This window comes from Zonotrichia albicollis, chromosome 3 (genome assembly GCF_047830755.1).
Source record: "Zonotrichia albicollis isolate bZonAlb1 chromosome 3, bZonAlb1.hap1, whole genome shotgun sequence".
NCBI classification, from domain to species: domain Eukaryota; kingdom Metazoa; phylum Chordata; class Aves; order Passeriformes; family Passerellidae; genus Zonotrichia; species Zonotrichia albicollis.
The window spans coordinates 988,395-1,011,449 of NC_133821.1; the positions used below are offsets into that span (position 1 = coordinate 988,395).

Sequence of the window (23,055 nt, forward strand, 5' to 3'; positions counted from 1 at the left end):
GATAAAAATGTAAATAAAGTAAATTTTAAAAATTTGAATTATATTAAAGCTATGTAAATAATTTTTTAAAATTATATTAAAACTATGTAAATAAAATTTTAAAAATTTATTACAACTTTGTAAATATTTTTACATTTATTAAAACTATTTAAATAAATATTTCTAAATTATATTAAAAGTACATAAATAAAAATTTTAAAAATATATTACAACTATGTAAATAAAAGTTTTAAAAATAATATTAAAACAATCTAAATATTTAAAATTATATTTGAATTATGTAAATATTTTTTTTAATTATCAAAACTATGTAAATAAAAATTTTAAAAATTATATTATAACTATGTAAGTAAAAATTTCAGAAATTAAAGCTATGTAAATAATTTTTTTGAAATTTATTAAAACCATGTCAATAAAAATTTTAGAAATTTATTAAAAGTAAAACTTAAATATTAAATAAATATTTCAAAAATTATACTAAAGCTATGTAAATAAAAATTTTAAAATTATATTACCACTCTGTAAATTAAATTTTTTAAATTATATTACAACTTTGAAATAAAATTGTTTGAAATTAGAACTATGTTAATAAAAAATTTAAAACTTATTTTTAAAAAAATTACCATAAAACTGCGTAAATAAAAATGTTTAAAAGTGTAATAAAACTATGTAAATGAACATTTAAAAATTATATTAAAACTATGTAAATAATTTGTAAAAAATTAGATTACAACTACATAAATAATTTTTTTAAAATCATATTACAGCTATGTAAGTAAAAACATATTAAAAGTATGTAAATAAAAAATTTAAATATTTATTAAAAGCATGTAAATAAAAATTTTAAAATTAATTTTTAAACATCTTAAAACTATCTAAATATTTTAAAAATTATATTAAAGGAATGTAAATTTTTTTTATTATATTAGAACTGTAAATAAGAATTTTTAAAATTATATTGAAAGAATGTAAATAAAATTTTAAAAAATTATTAAACCATGTAGATAAAAATCTTAAAAATTATTTAAAATTATCTTAAAACTATGTAAATAAAAAATTTAAAAATTATATTACAACTGTGTAAATAAAAATTTTAAAACCTATAGTAAAACTAGATAAATAAAAATATAAAAATAATATTATAATTATTTTAATATTTTTAATATATATTTTTTATCTATAATAATATAAAAATTATATTAAAGGAATGTAAATATTTTTTTAAATTATATTAGAACTGTAAATAAGAATTTTTAAAATTATATTGAAAGAATGTAAATAAAATTTAAAAAAATTGTTAAACCATGTAGATAAAAATCTTAAAAATTATTTAAAATTATCTTAAAACTATGTAAATAAAAATTTTAAAAATTATATTACAACTGTGTAAATAAAATTTTTAAAAATTATATTACAGCTGTGTAAATAAAAATTTTTAAATCTGTAGTAAAACTAGATAAATAAAAAATATAAAAATAATACTAAAACTATGTAAATTAAAAATTTAAAAATATAATAAAATTATTTAAATATTTTGTATTGTATTAGAACTATGTAAATAAAAATTTTAAAAATTATATTACAACTGTGTAAATAAACATTTTAAATCTATAGTAACACTAGATAAATAAAAAATATAAAAATAATGCTCAAACTATGTAAATTAAAAATTTAAAAATATAATAAAATTATTTAAATATGTTTATTGTATTAGAACTATGTAAATAAAATTTTTAAAAATTATATTGAAGCTATGTGAATTAAAATATTTTAAATTATATTAAAACAGTGTAAATAACATTTTAAATTTTAAAATGTTATATTTAATATTTTAAAATTTAAATAAATATATTATTTAATATTATATTTAATATTTTAAAATTTAAAAAAATATATTAAAAATATATTTAAAAATTTTGAAAAACATATTTAATAACATTTTAAATTTAGTAATTTAAAAATTACTAAAAGTGTATAAATTGTTTAATTTATCAAAACCATGCAAATAAAAAAAATTAATTTTTTTAAAAAATAAAAATATTAAAAATTAAAAATCTAAAAGGATGAAAAAATGAAGCTATTGTACATGAAGCACGCGGCGTGCCGTGCTGAGCTACGGTGTCTCGGCAGGGACACGGCGGGCCAGGAGCGCTTCCACACCATCACCACCTCCTACTACCGGGGCGCCATGGGCATCATGCTGGTGTACGACATCACCAACGCCAAGAGCTTCGAGAACATCAGCAAGTGGCTCAGGAACATCGACGAGGTGAGTGCTGCGCATGGCCAGGCTGCCCAGATGGACACCCCAAACCTGGGATGGACACCCCAAACCTGAGATAGGCATCCCAAACCTGAGATGGACACCCCAAACCTGGGATGGACACCCCAAACCTGGGATGGACACCCCAAACCTGGGATAGCTGTCCCAAACCTGAGATGGACACCCCAAACCTGAGATGGACACCCCAAACCTGAGATGGACACCCCAAACCTGGGATGGACACCCCAAACCTGAGATGGACACCCCAACATCAGCCAGACCTGAGATAGACACCCCAAACCTGAGATGGACACCCCAAACCTGAGATGGACACCCCAAACCTGAGACAGACACCCCAAACCTGGGATGGACACCCCATACCTGAGATGGACACCCCAAACCTGAGACAGACACCCCAAACCTGAGATGGACACCCCAAACCTGAGAGGGACACCCCAAACCTGGGATAGACACCCCATACCTGAGATAGACACCCCAAACCTGGGATAGACACCCAAAACCTGGGATGGACACCCCAAACCTGGGATAGACACCCCAAACCTGGGATGGACACCCCATACCTGAGATAGACACCCCAAACCTGGGATGGACACCCCATACCTGAGATAGACACCCCAAACCTGAGATGGACACCCCAAACCTGAAATAGACACCCCATACCTGAGATGGACACCCCAAACCTGAGATGGACACCCCAAACCTGAGATGGACATCCCAAACCTGAGATAGACACCCCAAACCTGAGATAGCCATCCCAAACCTGAGATAGCCATCCCAGACCTGAGATGGGCACCCCAAACCTGAGATGGACACCCCAAACCTGGGATGGACACCCCAAACCTGAGACAGGCATCCCAAACCTGAGATAGACACCCCATACCTGAGATAGACACCCCAAACCTGAGATGGACACCCCAAACCTGAGATAGCCACCCCAAACATCAGCCAAACCTGAGATAGCCATCCCAAACCTGAGATAGACACCCCATACCTGAGATAGACACCCCAAACCTGAGATGGACACCCCAAACCTGAGATGGACACCCCAAACCTGAGATAGCCACCCCAAACATCAGCCAAACCTGAGATAGCCATCCCAAACCTGAGATGGACACCCCATACCTGAGATGGACACCCCAAACCTGAGACAGACACCCCAAACCTGAGATGGACATCCCAAACATCAGCCAAACCTGAGATAGCCATCCCAAACCTGAGATGGACACCCCAAACCTGAGATAGACACCCCAAACCTGGGATGGACACCCCAAACATCAGCCAGACCTGAGATAGACACCCCAAACATCAGCCCAACCTGAGATAGAAACCCCAAACCTGAGATAGCCATCCCAAACCTGAGATAGACACCCCAAACCTGAGACAGACACCCCAAACCTGAGATGGACACCCCATACCTGAGATAGACACGCCAAACATCAGCCATACCTGACATAGCCATCCCAAACATCAACCCAACCTGACATAGCCATCCCAAACATCAGCCAAACCTGAGATAGCCATCCCAAACAGCAGCCAGACCTGAGCCAGACATCCCAAACCTGAGCCAGGTATCCCCAAACCTGGGTCAGACATGAGCCAGACACCCCAAACCAGCACCAGGCATCCCCAAATGTGAGCCAGGCATCCCTAAACCTGAGCCCAACCTGGGCCAGACACCCCAAACCTGAGCCAGGCATCCCAAACATCAGCCAAACCTGAACCAGACATCCCAAACCTGAGCTAGACATCCCAAACATCAGACAAACCTGAGCCAAATATCCCAAACCTGAGCCAAACATCCCACACCTGAGCCAAGCATGAGCCAGACACCCCAACCTGGGCCAGGCATCCCCAAACCTGAGCCAGACATGAGCCAGAGATCCCAAACATCAGCCAAACCTGAGCCAGACATCCCACACCTGAGCCAAGCATGAGCCAGACACCCCAACCTGAGCCAGACACCCCAAACCTGAGCCAAACACCCCAAAGTAGGGCCAGACATGAGCCAAACCTGAGCCAAACACCCCCAGCCTGAGCCAGACATCCCAAACCTGAGCCAGACATGAGCCAGAGATCCCAAACATCAGCCAAACCTGAGCCAGGCATCCGCAAACCTCAGCCAGACATGAGCCAGAGATCCCACACCTGAGCCAAACACCCCCAGCCTGAGCCGCACATCCCAAACCTGAGCCAGATTTGAGCCAAACAGGATCCAAACATCCCAACCTGAGGCAGACATCCCACACCTGAGCTCCTGTGCGTGGTGCTTTCAGGGTCCCCCACTGGAGGAGGAAGGAATGATGACTCTGATTCCATGTTCTTAGAGGGTTAATTTATTATTTAATGATATTATATCATATTAAAGAATACTATACTAAAGAACAGAGAAAGGATACTTACAGAAGGTTTAAAAGATACTAATGAAAAACTCATGACTCTCGCCAGAGTCCTGACATAGCTGGACCCTGATTGGTCATTAAGTCAAAACAATTCACATGAAAACGATAAAACAGTTTGTGCCTCACCCTGTTTTCCTCCCCAGTCCCTTTTTCTCCCCTGGCTCATCCCTCACATTGTGCAGTGACAAAGTGGGGAGGAAAAAAACCATTAACCAGTGCTAGGAAGTCATTAGAGGCTGGGGTTAATTAACAGCTTGTTCCTCTGCCTGTGCAGTGCATGGAGCCCCATTGAGGGCAGCTGTAAATGTCCCCAGGTTGCAGGTGCAGGTGGTGGCCTGGCCACACCAAAGGGAAGCAGGTATTTTGGGTGTGAGGGGGACATGTGTGACCCTGTAACCCTGTCCCTGTGCCCTTCCAGCATGCCAACGAGGATGTGGAGAGGATGCTGTTAGGAAACAAGTGTGACATGGAAGATAAAAGAGTTGTCCCTAAAGCAAAAGGTGAACAGGTGAGTAGCAAACAAAAACTTCTTTGTCCAAGTCAGCAAATCTCTGCCAAGACTTCTGCCTGCTGCAGGGGGTTGGGATGCCCCAGTGGGGTGTGCCAGGGAATGAATGCAGGAGCTGATGGATGTGAATCCTGGGAATGTTTGCTCAGAAAGTGCCGTGAATGGGGTGAGCTCAGCTGCAGTTTCTGCTTCCTTTGATAACTCAAAATTCCCAGACATCCCTAAAGTTCTCACCGTGTCACACAGTGTGTGGTGTCTGTCCTCTTAGGCCCAGACACACACTGGGGATTATTTAGTAGATTTGAATTGTTCTGAATTGTGACATTCTGAATCTTCTGAGCCACCTCACCTGGCTGGTGCTGCTGGTGCCAGTTGGAAGGGAGACACAGAATCCCTGAGGTTGGGAAAGAGCTCACAGACATTGAATCCAATCTGTGCCCAATGCCCACCTTGTCCCCAGCCCAGGGCACTCAGTGCCACCTGCAGGGATGGGCACTGCCAACCTCCCTGGGCAGCCCCTGCCAAGGCCTGAGCACCCTTTCCATGCAGAAATTCCTCCTGGTGCCCACCCTGAGCCTGCCCTGGCCCAGCCTGAGGCCATTTCCCCTTGTCCTGTCCCTGTTCCCTGGCTGTCCCCTCCTGGCAGGGACTTGTGCAGAGCCACAAGGTCCCCCCTGAGCCTCCTTTTCTCCAGGCTGAGCCCCTTCCCAGCTCCCTCAGCCTCTCCTGGGGCTCCATTCCCTTCCCAGCTCCCTCAGCCTCTCCTGGGGCTCCATTCCCTTCCCAGCTCCCTCAGCCTCTCCTGGGGCTCCATTCCCTTCCCAGCTCCCTCAGCCCCTCCTGGGGCTCCATTCCCTTCCCAGCTCCATTCCCTTCCCAGCTCCAGCCCCTCCAGGTCTCTCCTGGCAGGAGGGGCCCAGAGCTGCCCCCAGCACTGGAGGTGCCCCAGCAGTGCCAGCACAGGGGACGGGCACTGCCCTGGCCCTGCTGCCACCCCAGAGCTGGCACAGCCCAGGGGCTGTTGGCACCCCTAGCTTCATGTCCAGCCCAGTATTCCCTGCTTTATAGAAGCTGCTGACCCCAAAGTGGTGGTGGCACCTCTGGAACGTCCCCAGCCTCTCTAACCTCCCTCTCTCTGTTTGCTGCAGATTGCCAGGGAGCACGGTATTAGGTTTTTTGAAACTAGTGCAAAAGCAAATATAAACATTGAGAAGGCATTCCTCACATTAGCAGAAGACATTCTTCGAAAGGTAGGTGCTCACAGCATTCCTTGGGAACAAATATCCTGAAATTCCAGCTCTCCTGTTGGGCTGTTCGCCTGTGTTGTTGCACTTTGACTTTGCTGTGCTGAGGCAGAGCAGTCCCTGAAGGAGCAGGGCTGAACTTGGGCAGTTTGTTTGATGTTGTTGTAGGGGGCCTGCCCACAGGGAGTAACATCCATCAGAGCCAAGGAACTGAAATTCCTGTTTGTTTGGCCCTTACACTCATGGTGGTTGTGCCTGTGCTGGAGTTAAATGTTTCCATTGGTGTGGAGAGAATTCTCCTTTCCTGTCTGTGTCTGTCAGTGCTCTGACAGCTCATGGAGAGAATTCTCCTTTCCTGTCTGTGTCTGTCAGTGCACTGACAGCTCGTGAGGGGCTGTTGGGAGGAGTTCAGGTGTGGAGGGTGGGGCAGGAATGAGCTCTGCCACTCCCAGCTGTGCTCCCAGCTGGGGCATTTCCCTGGGGTTCCATTGCCCCACATCATCCGGTGGTTGGCTCCTCTTCCTGTGAGATGCAGTGAGCTAATGAACCATGGAATCAGTGAGGCTGGAAAAGCTGAGAGCACCAAGTTAAATCATCCCCCAGCACTGCCAGAGCCACCACTGATCCATGTCCCCAAGTGCCACATCCACAGGGCTTTTAAATCCCCCCAAGGGCTCAGTGCACACAGAATCCATTTTTGGACCATTTTTATGGGATGTTCCCCCATGGCCAAGGGCTCAGTGCACACAGAATCCATTTCTGTGGGATGTACCCCCATGGCCAAGGGCTCAGTGCACACAGAATCCATTTCTGGACCATTTCTGTGGGATGTACCCCCATGGCCAAGGGCTCAGTGCACACAGAATCCATTTCTGGGGCCATTTCTGTGGGATGTACCCCCATGGCCAAGGGCTCAGTGCACACAGAATCCATTTCTGGGGCCATTTCTGTGGGATGTTCTCCCCTGGCCAGGGGCTCAGTGCACACAGAATCCATTTCTGGACCATTTCTGTGGGATGTTCTGCCCTGGCCAAGGGCTCAGTGCACACAGAATCCATTTCTGGGACCATTTCTGTGGGATGTTCTCCCCTGGCCAAGGGCTCAGTGCACACAGAATCCATTTCTGGAATAATTTCTGTGGGATGTTCTCCCCTGGCCAAGGGCTCAGTGCACACAGAAGCCCCTGTGCTGGAACATTCCTGCCCAGGAGCAGCTCATGGGAACTCTGTGGAGCTCCAGACCCATGGGTTGGCCAGCCCTGGCCCTTGTTGTTCCTGTTCCTACACAATCCCCATCCCAAGCCTGTCTCATCCCTGCCTCTCTCTCCTATGTGATAATTCTGTGGATAATGTCACCCAGTTGTCACTGCAGTCCTCAGTCATTTCTTAATTAGTTTCTGACAAGCTTTGTGTGATAAATGGGGTGAAAATATTGGTGAACAGGTCAGGCTACAAACCATACCAACCTTTGGGTCTTAAATCTTCATTTTTGGCCTCTGTCATTATCCTGGGGGTTCTTTTGCAAGGCTGTGACAAAGAGAATTAAAACAGGAATGTGGAGAGTGAATTGTGGTGAGGGTTTAGGTTCCTTTCCAGCCAGCTGGAAGTAGATGTTGGTGTTGGCTCAAACCCACTGGAGTGGGGTTTTGGCTTTGGTGCCACCAAGTTCCATCCTGTGACAAGGAGGAGCTTGTGTGTCCCTCCTTGGGAGCTGCTGTCCCAGGAGCAGGGAGCAGGGAACAAGCCAAATTTATCCATAAAAACTCGGGGTTTTGGAGGTCATCAGTTCACATCAGCTGAGTTCAGCTTGTGGTGTTTGCAGGCTGGGATTTCCTTACTCCACCAAACCCAGCGTCGGCTCGAAAACAGTCCCAGTTGTCTTTGGGGTGGTCCCACTTCAAGCACTGGGTTTTTTCCCAGCTTTCCATTTAATTTAAAACAAACCAAACAACAGAAAAACCCCTTAAATCGGTTTTGCACATTTGTGCTGGACTGGGGGGAGGATTCCTGCCTTTCTGAGGACTCTTTGTGCACAGTTACCTCAGTTCCCTCTGGGGATGCCAGCCCCAGCTCGGGGTGTGTTCCTGGGGGATTCCAGGGCCAGCTAACTGTGTTCACTTGTTTCCTTGCAGACCCCTGTAAAAGAGCCCAACAGTGAAAATGTAGATATCAGCAGTGGCAGTGGGGTGACGGGCTGGAAGAGCAAGTGCTGCTGAACCTTCTCCTCTCTCACCAATCGCCATCCACCGCCCCTTTTTTCTCGCTGCAAAACAAACCACTCTGCCCGTTTTTTAACCTGAAACCAATGGTTTTGTTCCTCATCTTAACGAGCTCCTGCCTCCCCTTGGTTTTCTGGCTAGGACAGCTTTGCCTACTCCAGTTCTCTCAACACATGTATAGGAAATTCATCTCCGTGACTTCATTTCCATGTCCCTGCTCAGCTCACCACTACGTCTGGGTTGTATTATAGTCCCGTCCCTCCTGCCATTAAACCCCAGAGCAATCATACTCAACTCTCTTCTGCAAATTGTATAAGAATAAAGGTTAGAATTAACAATTGATTTTGTACAACAGTGGAATTTTCTGTCATGGATCATGTGCTTGAGTCACCATATTCTCTAGATGCATCAGGCAAGAGCCAGGAAAAACTCATTTTCGCCTTGAGTCCGTGAGTGGGGTTTCTTTGTCCTGTGCCTTATGTGGAAAAAGGAACTTTTATTTTCACTTTCTTTTCTCTTTTCTGGTGGAAGCATGTGCAGGAGACATCCCATCCCCCTGTGCCATTGAGTCCTGACCTCTGTAGTGGTTGCTTTCTGTAACGTTGGTGTCATGCATCGAGGACAAAGGGTGGTGCAAAACAAAAGCAAACTCCATGTAACCTGCTCTGTCTCCTCTTGCCAATCCCGCCGTTCCCAACTCTTCCTGCTGCCATTTTTTTCTCTCACTTTGCCGCTCTTTCCTTTATTTTTTTTTCTTTTTTTTTCTTTTTTTTTTTTTTTTTTTTGCCTGCATGCTGCTTTGATTTGCATTTCTCCATGGTGTGATGTGTTAATGGAAAGGATGGCAACGCGGTGTGTTTGCCAAAAAATTTAATACAAAGCACTGATTTAGCTTCCGAGGTAAAAATGTTGAGATTCCTACTAACCCCCCTAGGCCTGTCCGTCACTAGTGGTTCCCTCCTCCTCCTCCTCCTCCTCCTCCTCCTCCTCCTCCTCCTCCTCCCGCGTAGCCCCGGCCTTTCCCCCCATATGGAAGAGTTATTTGCATGCACTAGTTTCTATGGAGGGTGATGTGGTTGTCTACTTTCTGTGTATGAATATAACATGGATCCCCAAACTGACAGCAGTTCATTAACACGAGCTCCCAGCCTCTGTCCCCGAGGGCTGCGGGGCCGGCCCGGGCCCGAGCGGAACTGGGTGGAAAGAGAAGGAAAGGAAAGGAAACGAACCAGCCAGAGGGCAGTTTAATTTATTACCTCCCTGGAAACTTTCCACGTTCCAGTGTCCGCAGCGGCCGCGCCGGGCCGGCCCCGCTTCGGATCCCGGCGGGATCAGCTCCCACCGGGATGGAGCGGCGGCGTTTGCATTGCTCCTGCGCTGGCACCAGTGCTGCTGGCCTTGCCTTGCCACTGTTACCAGCACTGCTGGCCCTGCCCTGCTGCTCCTGCGCTGGCACCGGCCCTGCCCTGCCGCTGGCACCGGCCCTGCTGGCCCTGCCCTGCCACAGCAGGGGCCTGGCACCGAGCGCTCGCCCTGTGCGGCCGCTGCCCCACGTGGAGCGCCAGTGGCGAACTCGGCGGCGAATCCCGGCGGTGAATCCCGGCGGTGAATCCCGGCTCCAGACCCGGCCCCCAGCCCGGTCCCGGTGGGGAGGACACTCAGCAGCCGCCCCAAGCCCCTGGGCCCTGCCTGTGCCTGGCTCTGACCGCGGCCTTGGCACCGGCACTGGCACCGGCACTGGCACCGGCCCTGGCACCGGCACTGGCACCGGCACCGGCTCCGCTCCGCCCTCGCCGCAGCCGCTAACGCTGAGTGAATTCTAATGAAATGATGGTGTTTTAACACGGAACTCCTGGTCCGGAGCGGCTCCTCACCGAGGTGTCCCCCCCCCGTCCCTCTGTATTTGGCATTTTGTCCCCAGTGTGTGTTAACCCTTCCCAGGCGAGTGGCTGGTGAGCTCGGGCTCAGCGTTGTACAGAGTGCGGCCACTTCCGGCTGAATCTGCACTTTCTAACGTGATCAAAAAGGGAAAAAAATGACAAAATCTACATCAAGGGTGGTTTTTCTTTTTGTATAATCCTTGTTTTAAAAGTGAGCTTTTTATTTGCTTGCAGGGGCTCGGCTCCCTGTGTGTGCCCCCTTTGTAGACGCTGTGCCCGCTGCAGGCACAGGTGGAGCCCAGGCCACTCTCTGGTGCCACTCGCTGGTGCCACTCGCTGGTGCCACTCGCTGGTGCCACTCGCTGGTGCCACTCGCTGCCAACGCCGCCCCCTCGTCCCTCCCTCCCTCCCCATCAATAAAACTGAGCTGTTTCTATCGGGTCTATTTCTGTTCCTGTCCAAGCTCCAGCTGCAGGGCCGGGAGGAGGGAGCAGCACGATGCTGAAACAGATAAAAACCCCCTCAAATTAATAATAATAATAATAATAATAATAATAATAACGATGATGTCGGAGGAGTTTGCAGTAACTTGGTGTCTGCTGGTATCTCAACTCCCTGCTCGTTCCAGACTAACTGCTTGTGAAACCTGTGCTTGGAACCCAGCCCAGCCCTGTGGAGTAGAGAAGGGCAGCGGGAGGTGTCAGCAGCCCCTCCGTGCCCCCGGAGGGAGCTCAGCGCTGCCCTTTGGTCACCAAAACCAAGTGTAAACCGTGAAATTGGTCCTGCTAAACCCAACCCGAGCTCGGCTCTGCCCCGGGCCGTGGCCGCGGCGCTTCGTGCCCTCGGACGGTGGAAATAAAACAGCATCAAGGTCTTGGATTAATTCCCATGCCGACAATTTTTTACTTAATCTTTTAATATTTTTGCTACTCCACTCTGGCTTTTTATTTAAAACACATTCTTTTGTACCACTTACTGTATCAAATTGTATAAAAGATCACTGTCCCATTCTTGGTCGTACCAAGAGCAAATAAAAGCTTTTATAAACTTGCACTGGCGACTTCCTGGGCCCCTTGAATTCCCTCTGGCTCTGCTGGGAGTGAGCCCGGCCCTGGAGGAGGTGGGATGAGTTCCCCCAGAATTTCAGAATTTGCCTGGGGTGGAGCTGTTCCTGCTGCATTTCCCGAAGCTGCCCAGGGCAGGGTGGTGGGAAGGGCAATGGGGGTCCGAGGTGCCCCATCCCCACGTGGAGCCCCCTTGGGGAGGGGACACCAGCCTGGGGTGCAAGGTCTCTCTGGGCCCTGCTGGGGAGGGACTTTGGGTGGTTTTTGGGAAAGGTTTTTTGTTTTTCCACCCCGTGTTCTGCACCCCTGCCTTGGGTGGGAGTCAGGGGTGGCTGTTCCAGCTCTCCAAGAGCCCCCAATGCTGTGTCACTGTCCTTCCCCAGCCTGTCCCCTGTGCCAGCCTCTGGGGCCGGGGGTGTCCCCTCCAGCAAAGCCCAGTGAGGGACAATCCTGGGGACAGCAGAGGACACATTGGTGCTGCTGCCCTCCCGCTGCCACGGTGTCCTTGTTCCTAGAGTGTCCCTGTTCCCACTGTGTCCCTACTGCCATGGTGTCCCTGTTCCCACAGTGTCCCCAGTGTCCTTGTTCCCACAGTGTCCCCAATGCCACAGTGTCCTCACTGCCACAGTGTCCCCACTGCCATGGTGTCCCCACTGCCACGATGTCCCTGTTCCCACAATGTCCCCACTGCCAAGGCGTTCCTACTGCCATGGTGTCCCTGTTCCTACAGTGTCCCCATGCCACAGTGTCCCCATGCCACAGTGTCTCTGATCCCACAATGTCCCCACTGTCACAGTGTCCCTGTTCCTACAGTGTCCCTATTCCCACAACGTCCCCCATGCCGTGGTGTCTCCACTGCCATGGTGTGTGTCCCTGTTCCCACAATGTCCCCATGCCACAGTGTCTGTTCCCACAGTGTCCCTGTTCCCACTGCCGCGGTGTCCCTGTTCCTACAGTGTCCCTATTCCCACAACGTCCCCCATGCCGTGGTGTCTCCACTGCCATGGTGTGTGTCCCTGTTCCCACAGTGTCCCCATGCCACAGTGTCTGTTCCCACAGTGTCCCCATGCCACAGTGTCTGTTCCCACAGTGTCCCTGTTCCCACTGCCACGGTGTCCCTGTTCCTACAGTGTCCCTATTCCCACAATGTCCCCGTGCCGCGGTGTCCCCGCTGCCATGGTGTCCCCGTTCCCATGGCGCCGGTATCCGGCAGAGGCTGTTTTGCTGTTTTGCTGTTTTTGTGCCGCCGCTGGCAATAAAGCCGGGAGTGTGTCATGGCCGCGGTGCCCGGCAGCCCCTGGCAGGGGGCGAGGCCGTGGGAGCAGCTCAGAGACCCCAAATCCTCCCCATCCCTGGGCTCGGGGCGTGGGAGAGCCCCCACAGCCACCCATGGGTGCGGGATTTGGGGGGGAACTCCCAGGGGACCTCGGGGAGGGGGGACCTGGCAGGGACCTTCCCCACATGGGCACATCAGCAGCTCCCGGTGTCCCGTTTGTCCGTGTCAGCCCCGGCAGAGAGGCTTGGCTCTTTCCCCATCCTCCTCCTCCTCCTGCTGCTGCTGCGTCCTTCTTTCTGTCCCCATCCCGACTCCATCCCCATCCCTGCTTTGCTCCATACGTGCCCTTCCCTGTCCCCTCTCCTTTCCTACAGCTGCTCCCTCCCTTTCCCTGTTCATTTCCCATCCCTGCTCCTTCCCTACAGCTGCTCCATCGTTTTCCCTGTTCCTTCCCCATGCCTGCTCCATCCCTTCCCTGCTCCTGCTTTACCCTTCTCACTGTTCCACGTCTGCTCCATCCCATCCCATCCCATCCCATCCCATCCCATCCCATCCCATCCCATCCCATCCCATCCCATCCCATCCCATCCCATCCCACCCCACCCCATCCCATCCCATCCCATCCCATCCCATCCCATCCCATCCCATCCCATCCCATCCCATCCCATCCCACCCCATCCCATCCCATCCCATCCCATCCCATCCCATCCCATCCCATCCCATCCCATCCCATCCCTGCTCCGCCCCGTCCAGCAGCCTCCCCTTGTGCTTGGCCGGGGGACAGTGACGGGGGCAGGGGACAGCACACGGTGACATCCCCAGGGCCGGGCACTTGCTGCTTCCTCCACTCCCTCATCCTCCTCAGCCCGGTCTCCAGCGCAGTGGGGATGCAGCCGCCAAAGGGGATCCCGGACCAGACGCTGCAGAGCGGGACCGGAGCTGACCGAGGGTGCGGGGACCCTCCGGGCCCGGTGTCCCCCGCTCAGGGTGGCCGGGAGCCCGCAGGGTGCGGGGTCCCCTCTCGGGGTGACGCTGATGTCGCTGCCGAGTGACTGTGATGTCCCGACCCCCTCTCCCGGTGCCATTTGTGCTCCGCGTCTGTCCGGCAGCGCTGGGCCGGGGGTCCCGGAGGAGACATCGGGGTGTGGGGCGGAATCGAGGTCCCCCCGGTCCCCCACGGGTCCCTTGTGCTCCCTGCAGGCCTCGCTCGGGATCCCCGGCAGCTCCGGCGGCTCCGCGCCTCCAGCAGCGGGACGGGACGGGACGGGACGGGGGAGGGTCCCTGCGGCGCCCCCCGCCCGTTCCCTCGGCGGTCAGAGCGAGCCGAGCCCCCGGGAGCCCGAGGGTGCGGGCAGAGCCACCCCCAACCCCCGGGACACCCCCGGAGCGGCCCCACCGGGGGATGCCCGGTCCCGAGGGGATGCCCGGTCCCGAGGAGCGCCCGGCACTGGGGAGGTGCCCGGTCCTGGAGGGATGCCCGGTCCCAAGGGGGTGCCCGGCCCGGGGAGGTGCCCGATCCCGAGGGGGTGCTCGGTCCCTAGGAGGTGCCGGGTGCGGAGGGGATGCCCAGCCCTGGGGGGGAATGCCCGGTCCCGGGGAGATGCCCAATCCCGAGGGGGTGCCCGTTCCCCAGGGGTTGCCCCGCACGGGGGTCCCCGCCCGCCGCCGCCTCCCCCGCCCCCGCCGGGGGGGTTCCGCCTGCCGGGGCGGGCGGGCAGGAGGGGCCGGGGGCGGGCGGGGGGCGGCTCCTCCTGCCCCGCTCCCGCCGCCCCCCGCCCCCCGCCCCGGCCCCGGCCCGGCGGCGGCGGCGGCGATGGAGCCCGGCCCGGGCCCGGCCTGAGCCGCGATGCGATGGAGAAGCTGGCGGCGGGGCTGGCCCGGCTCCGCTGGAGCCCCGCGGCGCTGCCCCTCGACGCCATCGTCAGCCAGTGCCGCCTGCCCACCCTCGTCTGCCTCGGGCAGGGTGAGCCCGGCGGGGAATGAAGTCTGGAGGGACGAGAAGGAGGAGGGAGGTTGGAGTGATGGGGAGGAGGAGGAGGAGGGTGGGAGGAAGGCTGGAGGGACCAGGGGAGGGAGGGAGGGAGGATGGAGGGACGGAGAGTGAGGCTGGAGTGAGGAGGAGGAGGAGGAGGGAGAAAGGATGGAGTGATGAGGAGGAGGGAGGGGTGGAAGGCGGAGGGATGGGCAGGGAGGGAGGAAGGCCGGAGAGTGAGGACGAGGAGGGAGGGAGGTTGGAGTGATGAGGGAAAGGGAGAGACGAAGGACGAAGGGACCGGGAAGAGGGAGGGAGGAAGTCTGGGAGGATGAAGAGGAGGGAGGGAGAGGGGAGCGATGAAGAGCAGGGAGCGGTGGAGGGTAGAGGGATGGGGAAGTGAGGAAGGCTTGAGAGTGAGGAGGAGGAAGCGAGGAAGGCTCGGAGGAAGGGATGGAGAGTGGAGGGATGAAGAGGAAAGTAGGAAAGACGAAGAGGTGAGGAGGAGGAATGGTGACTGGAGAAGTGAGGAGGAGGAGGTGGAGGGAGAGAGGAAGGATGGAAGAGGCTGAGGGGATGAGGAGGAGGAAGACCGGAGGGACCAGGAGAAGGAAAGAGCCTGGAGTGCTGAGGAGGAGGAGGAGGAGGGAGGAAGGTTGGGCCAGGTGAGCCCGAGCTGCTGTCCCGGCTCGGGTCGGGTCCTTCAGGGTGGGTGGGCCGGGGCTGCCCCTCAGGGGGTCCCTGCCCTCAGGGATGCGAGGGGGGAATTTGTGGGGCCCAGGCCCCCCAGCCATGGCCCAGAACTTCGCCCACTGTCACCATTCCCGTGACTCTCCGGAGGTGCTGCCAGGGGCTGGGAGCCACCGTGTCCCCTCCCCGCCCTGCCTGGGACACGGCCTGGCTGGGGGGGCCTGGCTGTGACCCCCCAAGCCCAGGCTGAGTGGGGAGCAGGGGGTGTGGGCTGTGGGATGTGGGGAGCAGGGGCTGTGGGCTGCAGGGAGCAGGGGATGTGGGGCTGTGGGGGTGTGGGGATGTGGGGACCAAGGTATGTGGGGCTGTGGGGAGCAGGAGATGTGGGGTGCAGGGGATTTGGGGGTGCAGGGAGCAGGGCTGTGGGGAGCAGGGGATGTGGGGCTGTGGGAGTGTTGGGGCTGTGGGGAGCAGGGGATTTGGGGGTGTGGAGAGCAGGGCTGTGGGGCTGGGGAGCTGTGGGGAGCAGGGCTGTGGGGCTGGAGTGATGAGGGAAAGGGAGCAGGGCTATGGGGAGCAGGGGATATGGGGCTGTGGGGAACAGGGGCTGTGGGGCTGTGGGGAACAGGGGCTGTGGGGCTGTGGGGATGTGGGGAGCAGGGGGTGCAGGGTACCCCCAGCCTGGCCGTGTCCCCCCCAGATCAGGGCCCATCTGCAGGGGGTGCCGGGGGGCTGTCGGGGATGCTGGGGGGCTGTCGGGGTGCCGGGGAGGTATTGGGGGCCCTGGGGGCTGTCGGGGGCCCTGGGGGCTGTCGGGGGCCCTGGGGGCTGTCGGGGATGCCGGGGGGGTATTGGGGGCCCTGGGGGCTGTCGGGGTGCCGGGGGACTGTGGGGGTGCCGGGGGGCTGTCGGGGTGCCGGAGGGGTATTGGGGTGCCGGGGGGCTGTCGGTTGGGGTGCCTCGGTTCTGGAGGGCTCCCGGGGGGGCCCGCGCCGGCCCCGGCTCAATAAACTTCTTGTTTGCGGCGGCTGCAGCTTTTCAGGGGGGACAAAGAAATGGTTTCCTGGGCAACTGGCGCCTCTTGGCAGCGGCACCTGCTCATCCCTCGCTCCGTCCGTCCGTCCGTCCGTCCGTCCAGCGGCGCGGGGGGCGGGGCGGGGGGTGGCGGCGGTGACAGCCCTGTCCCCCTCAGGTGAGCGCGTGGAGGGGGTGACAGCGCAGGACGTGCTGCTGGTCCACTCGTGCCGGCAGTGGACCACGGTGACCGCGCACAGCCTGGAGGAGGGACACTACGTCATCGGGCCCAAAATCGACATCCCGCTCCAGTACCCAGGTGTGGGGGGGGGCTGGGGACAATGGTGACAGCGGGAATGGTGGCCCTGGGTCAGCAGAGACGGGACCTGCCCCCCCTCCCATCCCTCCTCCTGCTGGGGCTGCTCCAGTAAGGTCCAGTCTGGGGTAGGAGATGCTCTGGTTTGGGGGCTGCCCCACCCCTGACAGAGCTGCAGAGGGGCTGGCAGGGATTGGGATTGGGATTGGGATGGGACGGGATGGGATCCTTGGGATGGGATGGGATCCTTGGGATGGGATCCATGGGTTGGGATAGGATCCATGGGATGGGATGGGATCCATGGGATGGGATGGGATGGGATCCATGGGATGGGATGGGATGGGATCCATGGGATGGGATGGGATGGAGTCCATGGGATGGGATGCAGACAAGGACAGCAATGAGATGCAGACGAGGATAGGGATGAGGATAGGGTAGGATGGGATAGAGCTGGGAATGGGAGAGAGATGAGGATGGGATGGGGAAAAGTGGCAGGGATAAGCTTGGCTGGGATGAGGATGATGAGGATGGGGACAGGGAGAGGGATGAGGATGGACTGGGAAGGAGTTGAGCTGGGATGAGGATGAGGATGGGGCCGGATTGGGGCCAGCAGTGCAGACGAAGGTGCTGAGCTGCCTCTGCCGGCAGCCGCCAGAGCCTTAATGACCCCTCTAAGTGCTCCACGGCGGTAATGAGTCCTGCTAATAAATAAATAATGGGAAATGGAGCGGGGGAGGGGTTAATCACGCGTCCCGCGGGGGCTGCAGGGGGCTGGGCAGTGTGTTAACAGCGATCGGGGGTCGGCCGTGCCCGCGCTGCCCCGGGATGTGGGGCCGAGCCGGCTCCAGCCTCGGGTGCCCCCGAGCCAGGCGAGGAGCTCTGGTGTCCCAGCTCCGCCGGCCGGGCGGGCGGGAATTAAAATTCCCGTCAGGTCCGTGCCCGGCAGCCGGAGCCGGTGGAGGCGGCGGCGCTGGGGCTGCAGCTGCCCCGCTCCCGTTCCTGACCTTTCCCGGTTCCTGACCTTCCCCGCTCCCGTTCCTGCCTCTCCCTGCTCCCGTTCCTGCCAATTCCCTCTCTCGTTCCTGCCAATTCCCTCTCTCGTTTCTGTCTCTTCCCATTCCTATTCCTGCCTTTCCCCATTCCCGTTCCTGCCTTTCCCCGTTCCAGCCCATTCCCCATTCTTGCTCTCCCCATTCCCCGTTCTTGCCTTTTCCCTCTCCCGTTCCTGCCCTTCATCATTCCCATTCCTGCGTCTCCCCATTCCTATTCCTGCCTTTCCCCGTTCCTCCTTTCCCCGCTCCCGTTCCTGACCTTTCCCCGTTCCTGACGTTTCCCCGCTCCCGTTCCTGCCTCTCCCTGCTCCCGTTCCTGCCAATTCCCTCTCTCGTTCCTGTCTCTCCCCATTCCTATTCCTGCCTTTCCCCGTTTCTCCTTTCCCTGTTTCTCCTTTCCCTGTTCCCGTTTCTGCCTTCCCCGCTTCCGTTCTTGCCTTTCCCCACTCCTGTTCCTGCCCTTTCCTATTCCCATTCCTGTCTTTCCCCGCTCCCGTTCGTCCTTTCCCGTTCCCGTTCCTGCCTTTCCCCGTTCCCATTCTTGCCTTTCCCCGTTCCCGTTCCAGACTTTCCCGCTCCCGTTCCTGCCTTTCCCCGTTCCAGACTTTCCCGCTCCCGTTCCTGCCTTTCCCCGTTCCCGGTTCCCTTCCCGGTGTCCCACCCACCCAAGCCATGGGGTCACTGTGCCCTGGCATGGCTGGGATGGGATTTTGGGGGGCAATGGGCACCCCTGGCAATTTGAGCCACTCTGGGCACTCCCAGGAACGCATTTGGGGGTCCCTGCAGCTCCGGGGGTCCATCCCACGTACCCCGTGCCTTGTCCCACCAGAAACCCCCCAGGGGCTGCTCTGGGGTCCCCTCGCAGCACTGGGACACTGACAAAGCCCACGGGAATGTCCCCAAAGATGGGGTGGGGACCCCAGGATGCCCCAGGGGTGGCTGTCCCCTGTGAAAGGCCCCAGGGGGGTGACAGCAGGTCCCTGTGAGGAGTTGGGGACCCCAGGCTGCCCCAGGGGTGGCTGTCCCCTGTGAAAGGCCCCAGGGCGGTGACAGCAGGTCCCTGTGAGAATTCGGGCCCCCTCTCACCTCAGGGATCCCCGCAGGGAAGTTCAAGCTGCTGGACCAGGACCGGGACCTCCGCGAGCCCGTGCAGTATTTCAACAGCGTGGAGGAGGTGGCCAGCATCTTCCCAGACCGCATCTTCGTCATGGAGGCCATCACCTTCAGCGTGAAGGTCCTGGGGACAGCAGGGCACGGGGCTGGGCCAGCGGGGAGGGGTGGTGGAGCACCAAGAATAATGGTGGGATGATGTTGGGATGGTGGTGGGATGTCAGGAATGGTGCTGGGACATCAGGGGATGATGGTGGAATGTCAGGGATGGTGGTGGGACATCAGGGATGGTGATGGGACTTTGAGATGGTAGTGGAGCATCAGGAATAATGGTGGAATGATATCAGGGGATGGTGGTGGAATGTCAGGGATGGTGGTGGGACTTCGAGATGGTGGAGCATTGGGGATAATGGTGGTGGCATGTCAGGGATGCTGATGGGACATCAGGGGATGGTAGTGGGATGTCAGGGATGGTGTGGGACATCAGGAGATAGTGGTGGGGCATCAGGAATAATGGTGGGATGATGTCAAGGGATGGTGGTGGAGTTTCAGGGATGGTGGTGGGACATCAGGGATGGTGGCAGGACATTGGAGGTGATGGTGGGATGTCTGGGATGGTGGTGGGACATCAGGGATGGTGGTGGAATAAGGAATAATGGTGGGATGATGTCAGGGGATGGTGGTGGAACGCCAGGAATGGTGCTGGGATGTCAGGGATGGTGGTGGGACATCAGGAGATGCTGGTGGGACATGAGGGGTACTGTTGGGGTGTCGGGGGCGCAGGGCAGGGCAGCGGGTGCCACGTTGGGGCTGTCGCGGGCAGGTGGTGTCGGGGGAGTTCAGCGAGGACAGCGAGGTTTACAACTTCACGCTGAACGCGGGGGACGAGCTGACGCTGATGGGGCAAGCGGAGATCCTGTGCGCCAAGACGGTGAAGGAGAAGTCGCGTTTCAACACCCTCCTGCGCAAGCTGGGCAAGGCGGCGCCGGCGGCGGGGGCGCGGCAGGTGAAGGGCAAGATGCCGTGCCTGATCTGCATGAACCACCGCACCAACGAGAGCCTGAGCCTGCCCTTCCAGTGCAAGGGCCGCTTCAGCACCCGCAGCCCGCTGGAGCTGCGCCTGCAGGAGGGCGAGCACACCATCCGCAGCATCATCGAGAAGGTGCGGCTGCCCGTCAACGTGGCCGTGCCCAGCCGGCCCGCCCGCAACCCCTACGACCTGCACGCCATCCGAGAGGGCCACTGCTACAAGCTGGTCAGCATCATCTCCAAGACGGTGGTGCTGTGCTGCATCCTGCGCCGGGAGGAGCTGGTGCCTTTCCATTTCCTGCTGCTGACCGACATGCCGCGCTTCCAGCTGCCCGAGGGGCTGCTGGCCGGGGACCCGCAGCTGGAGAAGCTGCTGCGGGACAGCGCCGCGTATTGCCACGACCGCTTCAACCCCGACGAGTACTCGCGGGCCGTGCGGGAGGCCAAGCCGGACTTGCTGGAGGAATGTGCGAGCCCGCGGCGCCTGCGGCTCTGCCTGCCCGCCTGCGGCCGCGAGGAGCTCAGCCAGCCCCTGCAGCGCCTCTCGCTCTGTGCCTGCGGCTCCGGGGGTCCCCGGGAGCCCCCCGGCCGCTGCCAGGCACCGCGGGGCCTCGGCCCGGGCACCCCGCGCCCGCCGCTGCCCGACTTCCCCGAGCCCGAGCGGGAGTACATGACGCCCGACTGGGCCGAGCCCGAGTTCAGGACTCAGGAGCCGCTGGAGATTCCCTACGAGGAGCTGTGGAGCAATGCCAGCCCGGAGGGCTGCTGCGAGCTGGGCAGCAGCGGCGGCCGGCCCGACCTCGTGTCCTTCGCGGCTGTCACCCCGCTGGGCTCCCCGCGCCGGCCCGGGGACGAGCCCCGCGGGGACACGCCGCCCCCGGTGCCCCCCAAATCGGAGGCGGTAAGAGCCCGCTCCTGCGCCCAGGGATGGGGAATGGCCTGGCCGGGGTCCTGTCAGCCAACCCGTGGCAAGGCCGGAGCCATGGCAGGGCAGCCCGACCCCTTCCCTGTCCTCTGACCCTGGGGTCCCTCCCCAACTCTGCTTGGTCACCCAAACCTGCAGACCTCGCTTCCCCAGGGCTGCCCATCACCGCTCCTCATTCCTCATGAGCCCCGGAATGATCCCAGGGCTCTCTGCACCATCGGGTACCTCAAGTTCTTGGGCTGCCCGGAACTGTGGGGTACCCGACCCTCTGGCCTTCCCTACACAAAATTTCAGGCTCCCCTTCACCACGGGGTACCCCAATATTTTGATCTCCTCGCACCACGGGCTGGGAGGGCCCCAAGTCTCCCCACTCGCACCCAGTGCGTTGTGGGCGGGCAGGACCGGCTGTCCCCGACCCCCATCACCCCCTCCAGCCGCGGGGATCCCCCGGTCCCCCCGGGCCCTGACGGCGCTGCCCGTTCCAGGTGAAGGAGGAGTGCCGGCTGCTGAACGCGCCCCCGGTGCCGCCCCGGGGCAGCCGCCCCCCGGCCCCCTGCAGCCCCCCGGCCCCCCTGCGCTGCCCGAAGCTGGCACCCGTGCCCTCGCCCAGCCCCAGCCTCTCCTACTACTCCTCGGGGCTCCACGACGGGTGAGTGGCTCCGGGGACACCGGGAGGGTGGGTGGGGGTACCTGAATCGCAGGGATGCGGACACCGCACCGGGGTGATGGTGACACTGCCCTCGCCCCCGCAGGTCGGCCCCGCGCAGCGGCAGCGCCTCTCCCTCTCCGGACGCCTACTCACTGTACTGCTACCCCTGCACCTGGGCCGACTGCAAGGCTGCCGAGCCCCCCGGGCGGCCGCTGCCCCCGGCCCAGCCCGCGCCCAGCTCCTGGTCCGAGCCCTGGGCGTTCCCCGAGCCGGGCGCCGGGGCGGGCAGCGGGTGCTCCACGCCGCTGCTGGGCACCGAGCCCCCGCTGAAGCCCTTCCGCAGCTGCCCCCGCCTCAAACCCCCGCACCCGCAAAAGCGCTTTGCCCCCTTCGGGGCGCTCAACCCCTTCGCCGGCCCGGCAGAGTGGCCGGAGAGTCCCGACTGGTCCAAAGCGGCGCCTTCGGCCCCGGCCCCTCCCTCCTCCTCCTCCTCGCCGGAGCCCTTCGCCCCCACCGAGGAACCAGCGGCTCCCCCTCGGCCCCCCAAGGGCTTGGACGGGGACGGCATCGTCATCCGGGGGGCGGCCCCGCTGTCCCCCGCCGTCCTGCGCGGGGCCGAGGGCGTCACCCGCCTGTACCTGGCCCAGGGGGTCATCGAGGTGCCGCCGGCAGCGAGGGGCGATGGGGCAGCGCCGCCCGCCGCCCCCCGGCCCAGCGGGGACGGCCCGGCCTGGCTGCCCCCTGCCGACCTGTCGGCGCTGTCGCTGGAGGAGGTGTCCAAGTGCCTGCGCTTCATCGGCCTCTCCGAGGACGTCGTGAGCTTCTTCGCCCGCGAGAGGATCGACGGCAGCATCTTCGTGCAGCTCAGCGAGGAGATCCTGGCCGACGATTTCCGCCTCACCAAGCTCCAGGTGAAGAAGATCATGCAGTTCATCAAGGGCTGGCGCCCCAAGATCTAGTGCCACGCCGGGGACCCCCTGCACGGGGAGGTCCCCAAGTCACCTGGAGCACGGCTCTGGGTGGCCCCGCTCCCGTCCCTCTCTGATGCTGCAGGTTCTCCTCTCTCCCACTGCCCAGCCCTCCCCAATTCCCCTTTTAACACTGGACAGTAATTTTGGCCCCAAAGGGCTGGAAAACACTGGATTTTACGTCGACTGGTTTAACTTAATCCTTGTGGATTAGCATAATAAATGTACGGGAGAGTAATGAGCCCCCGGAGAAGGCCCTTGCTTGGGGAGGAGGGGAAGGGGGAAGGATGGATGCTCTGAGGGGTCTCTCCCCTCTTGCAGACCCTTCCCATCCCTTGGGGAGGGATTACCAGCCCCGTGCCTCCCCCAGCACTCAGCAGAGGCAGATGAGATGATGTCTTGGCCCAATTCTGGTCTGGGAGCTTTGAAAGACACGAAGAGGTGACATGAAAAGCAG

The 23,055-nt window shown here is 56.2% G+C and overlaps 2 protein-coding genes across 4 annotated transcripts in view; both read left to right on the forward strand.

The window, feature by feature from the left end:
* Window positions 1-11,586, forward strand: part of RAB10 (RAB10, member RAS oncogene family) — a 55,373-nt gene extending 43,787 nt beyond the window's left edge. Inside the window, exons 3-6 of the mRNA XM_074536341.1 lie at window positions 2,131-2,269; window positions 5,102-5,191; window positions 6,340-6,441; window positions 8,567-11,586. Coding sequence (XP_074392442.1) covers window positions 2,131-2,269; window positions 5,102-5,191; window positions 6,340-6,441; window positions 8,567-8,650 — 415 coding nt within the window. The 3' untranslated portion in view covers window positions 8,651-11,586. The remainder of the gene's footprint in view (window positions 1-2,130; window positions 2,270-5,101; window positions 5,192-6,339; window positions 6,442-8,566) is intronic.
* A 2,992-nt stretch (window positions 11,587-14,578) lies between these two features.
* Window positions 14,579-22,836, forward strand: GAREM2 (GRB2 associated regulator of MAPK1 subtype 2). 3 transcript variants are annotated; one of them, XM_074536331.1, is made up of 6 exons: window positions 14,579-14,836; window positions 16,728-16,868; window positions 19,021-19,151; window positions 19,851-20,957; window positions 21,467-21,630; window positions 21,734-22,836. In XM_074536331.1, the coding sequence occupies exons 1-6, from the start codon at window positions 14,725-14,727 to the stop codon at window positions 22,587-22,589; spliced, it is 2,511 nt and encodes an 836-aa protein (XP_074392432.1). In that variant the 5' UTR covers window positions 14,579-14,724; the 3' UTR covers window positions 22,590-22,836. The 3 variants fall into 3 exon arrangements, with proteins under 3 accessions (XP_074392432.1, XP_074392434.1, XP_074392433.1); XM_074536333.1 differs by lacking the exon at window positions 14,579-14,836 and adding an exon at window positions 15,108-15,342; XM_074536332.1 differs by lacking the exon at window positions 14,579-14,836 and adding an exon at window positions 15,354-15,510.
* Window positions 22,837-23,055: the final 219 nt, after the last annotated feature.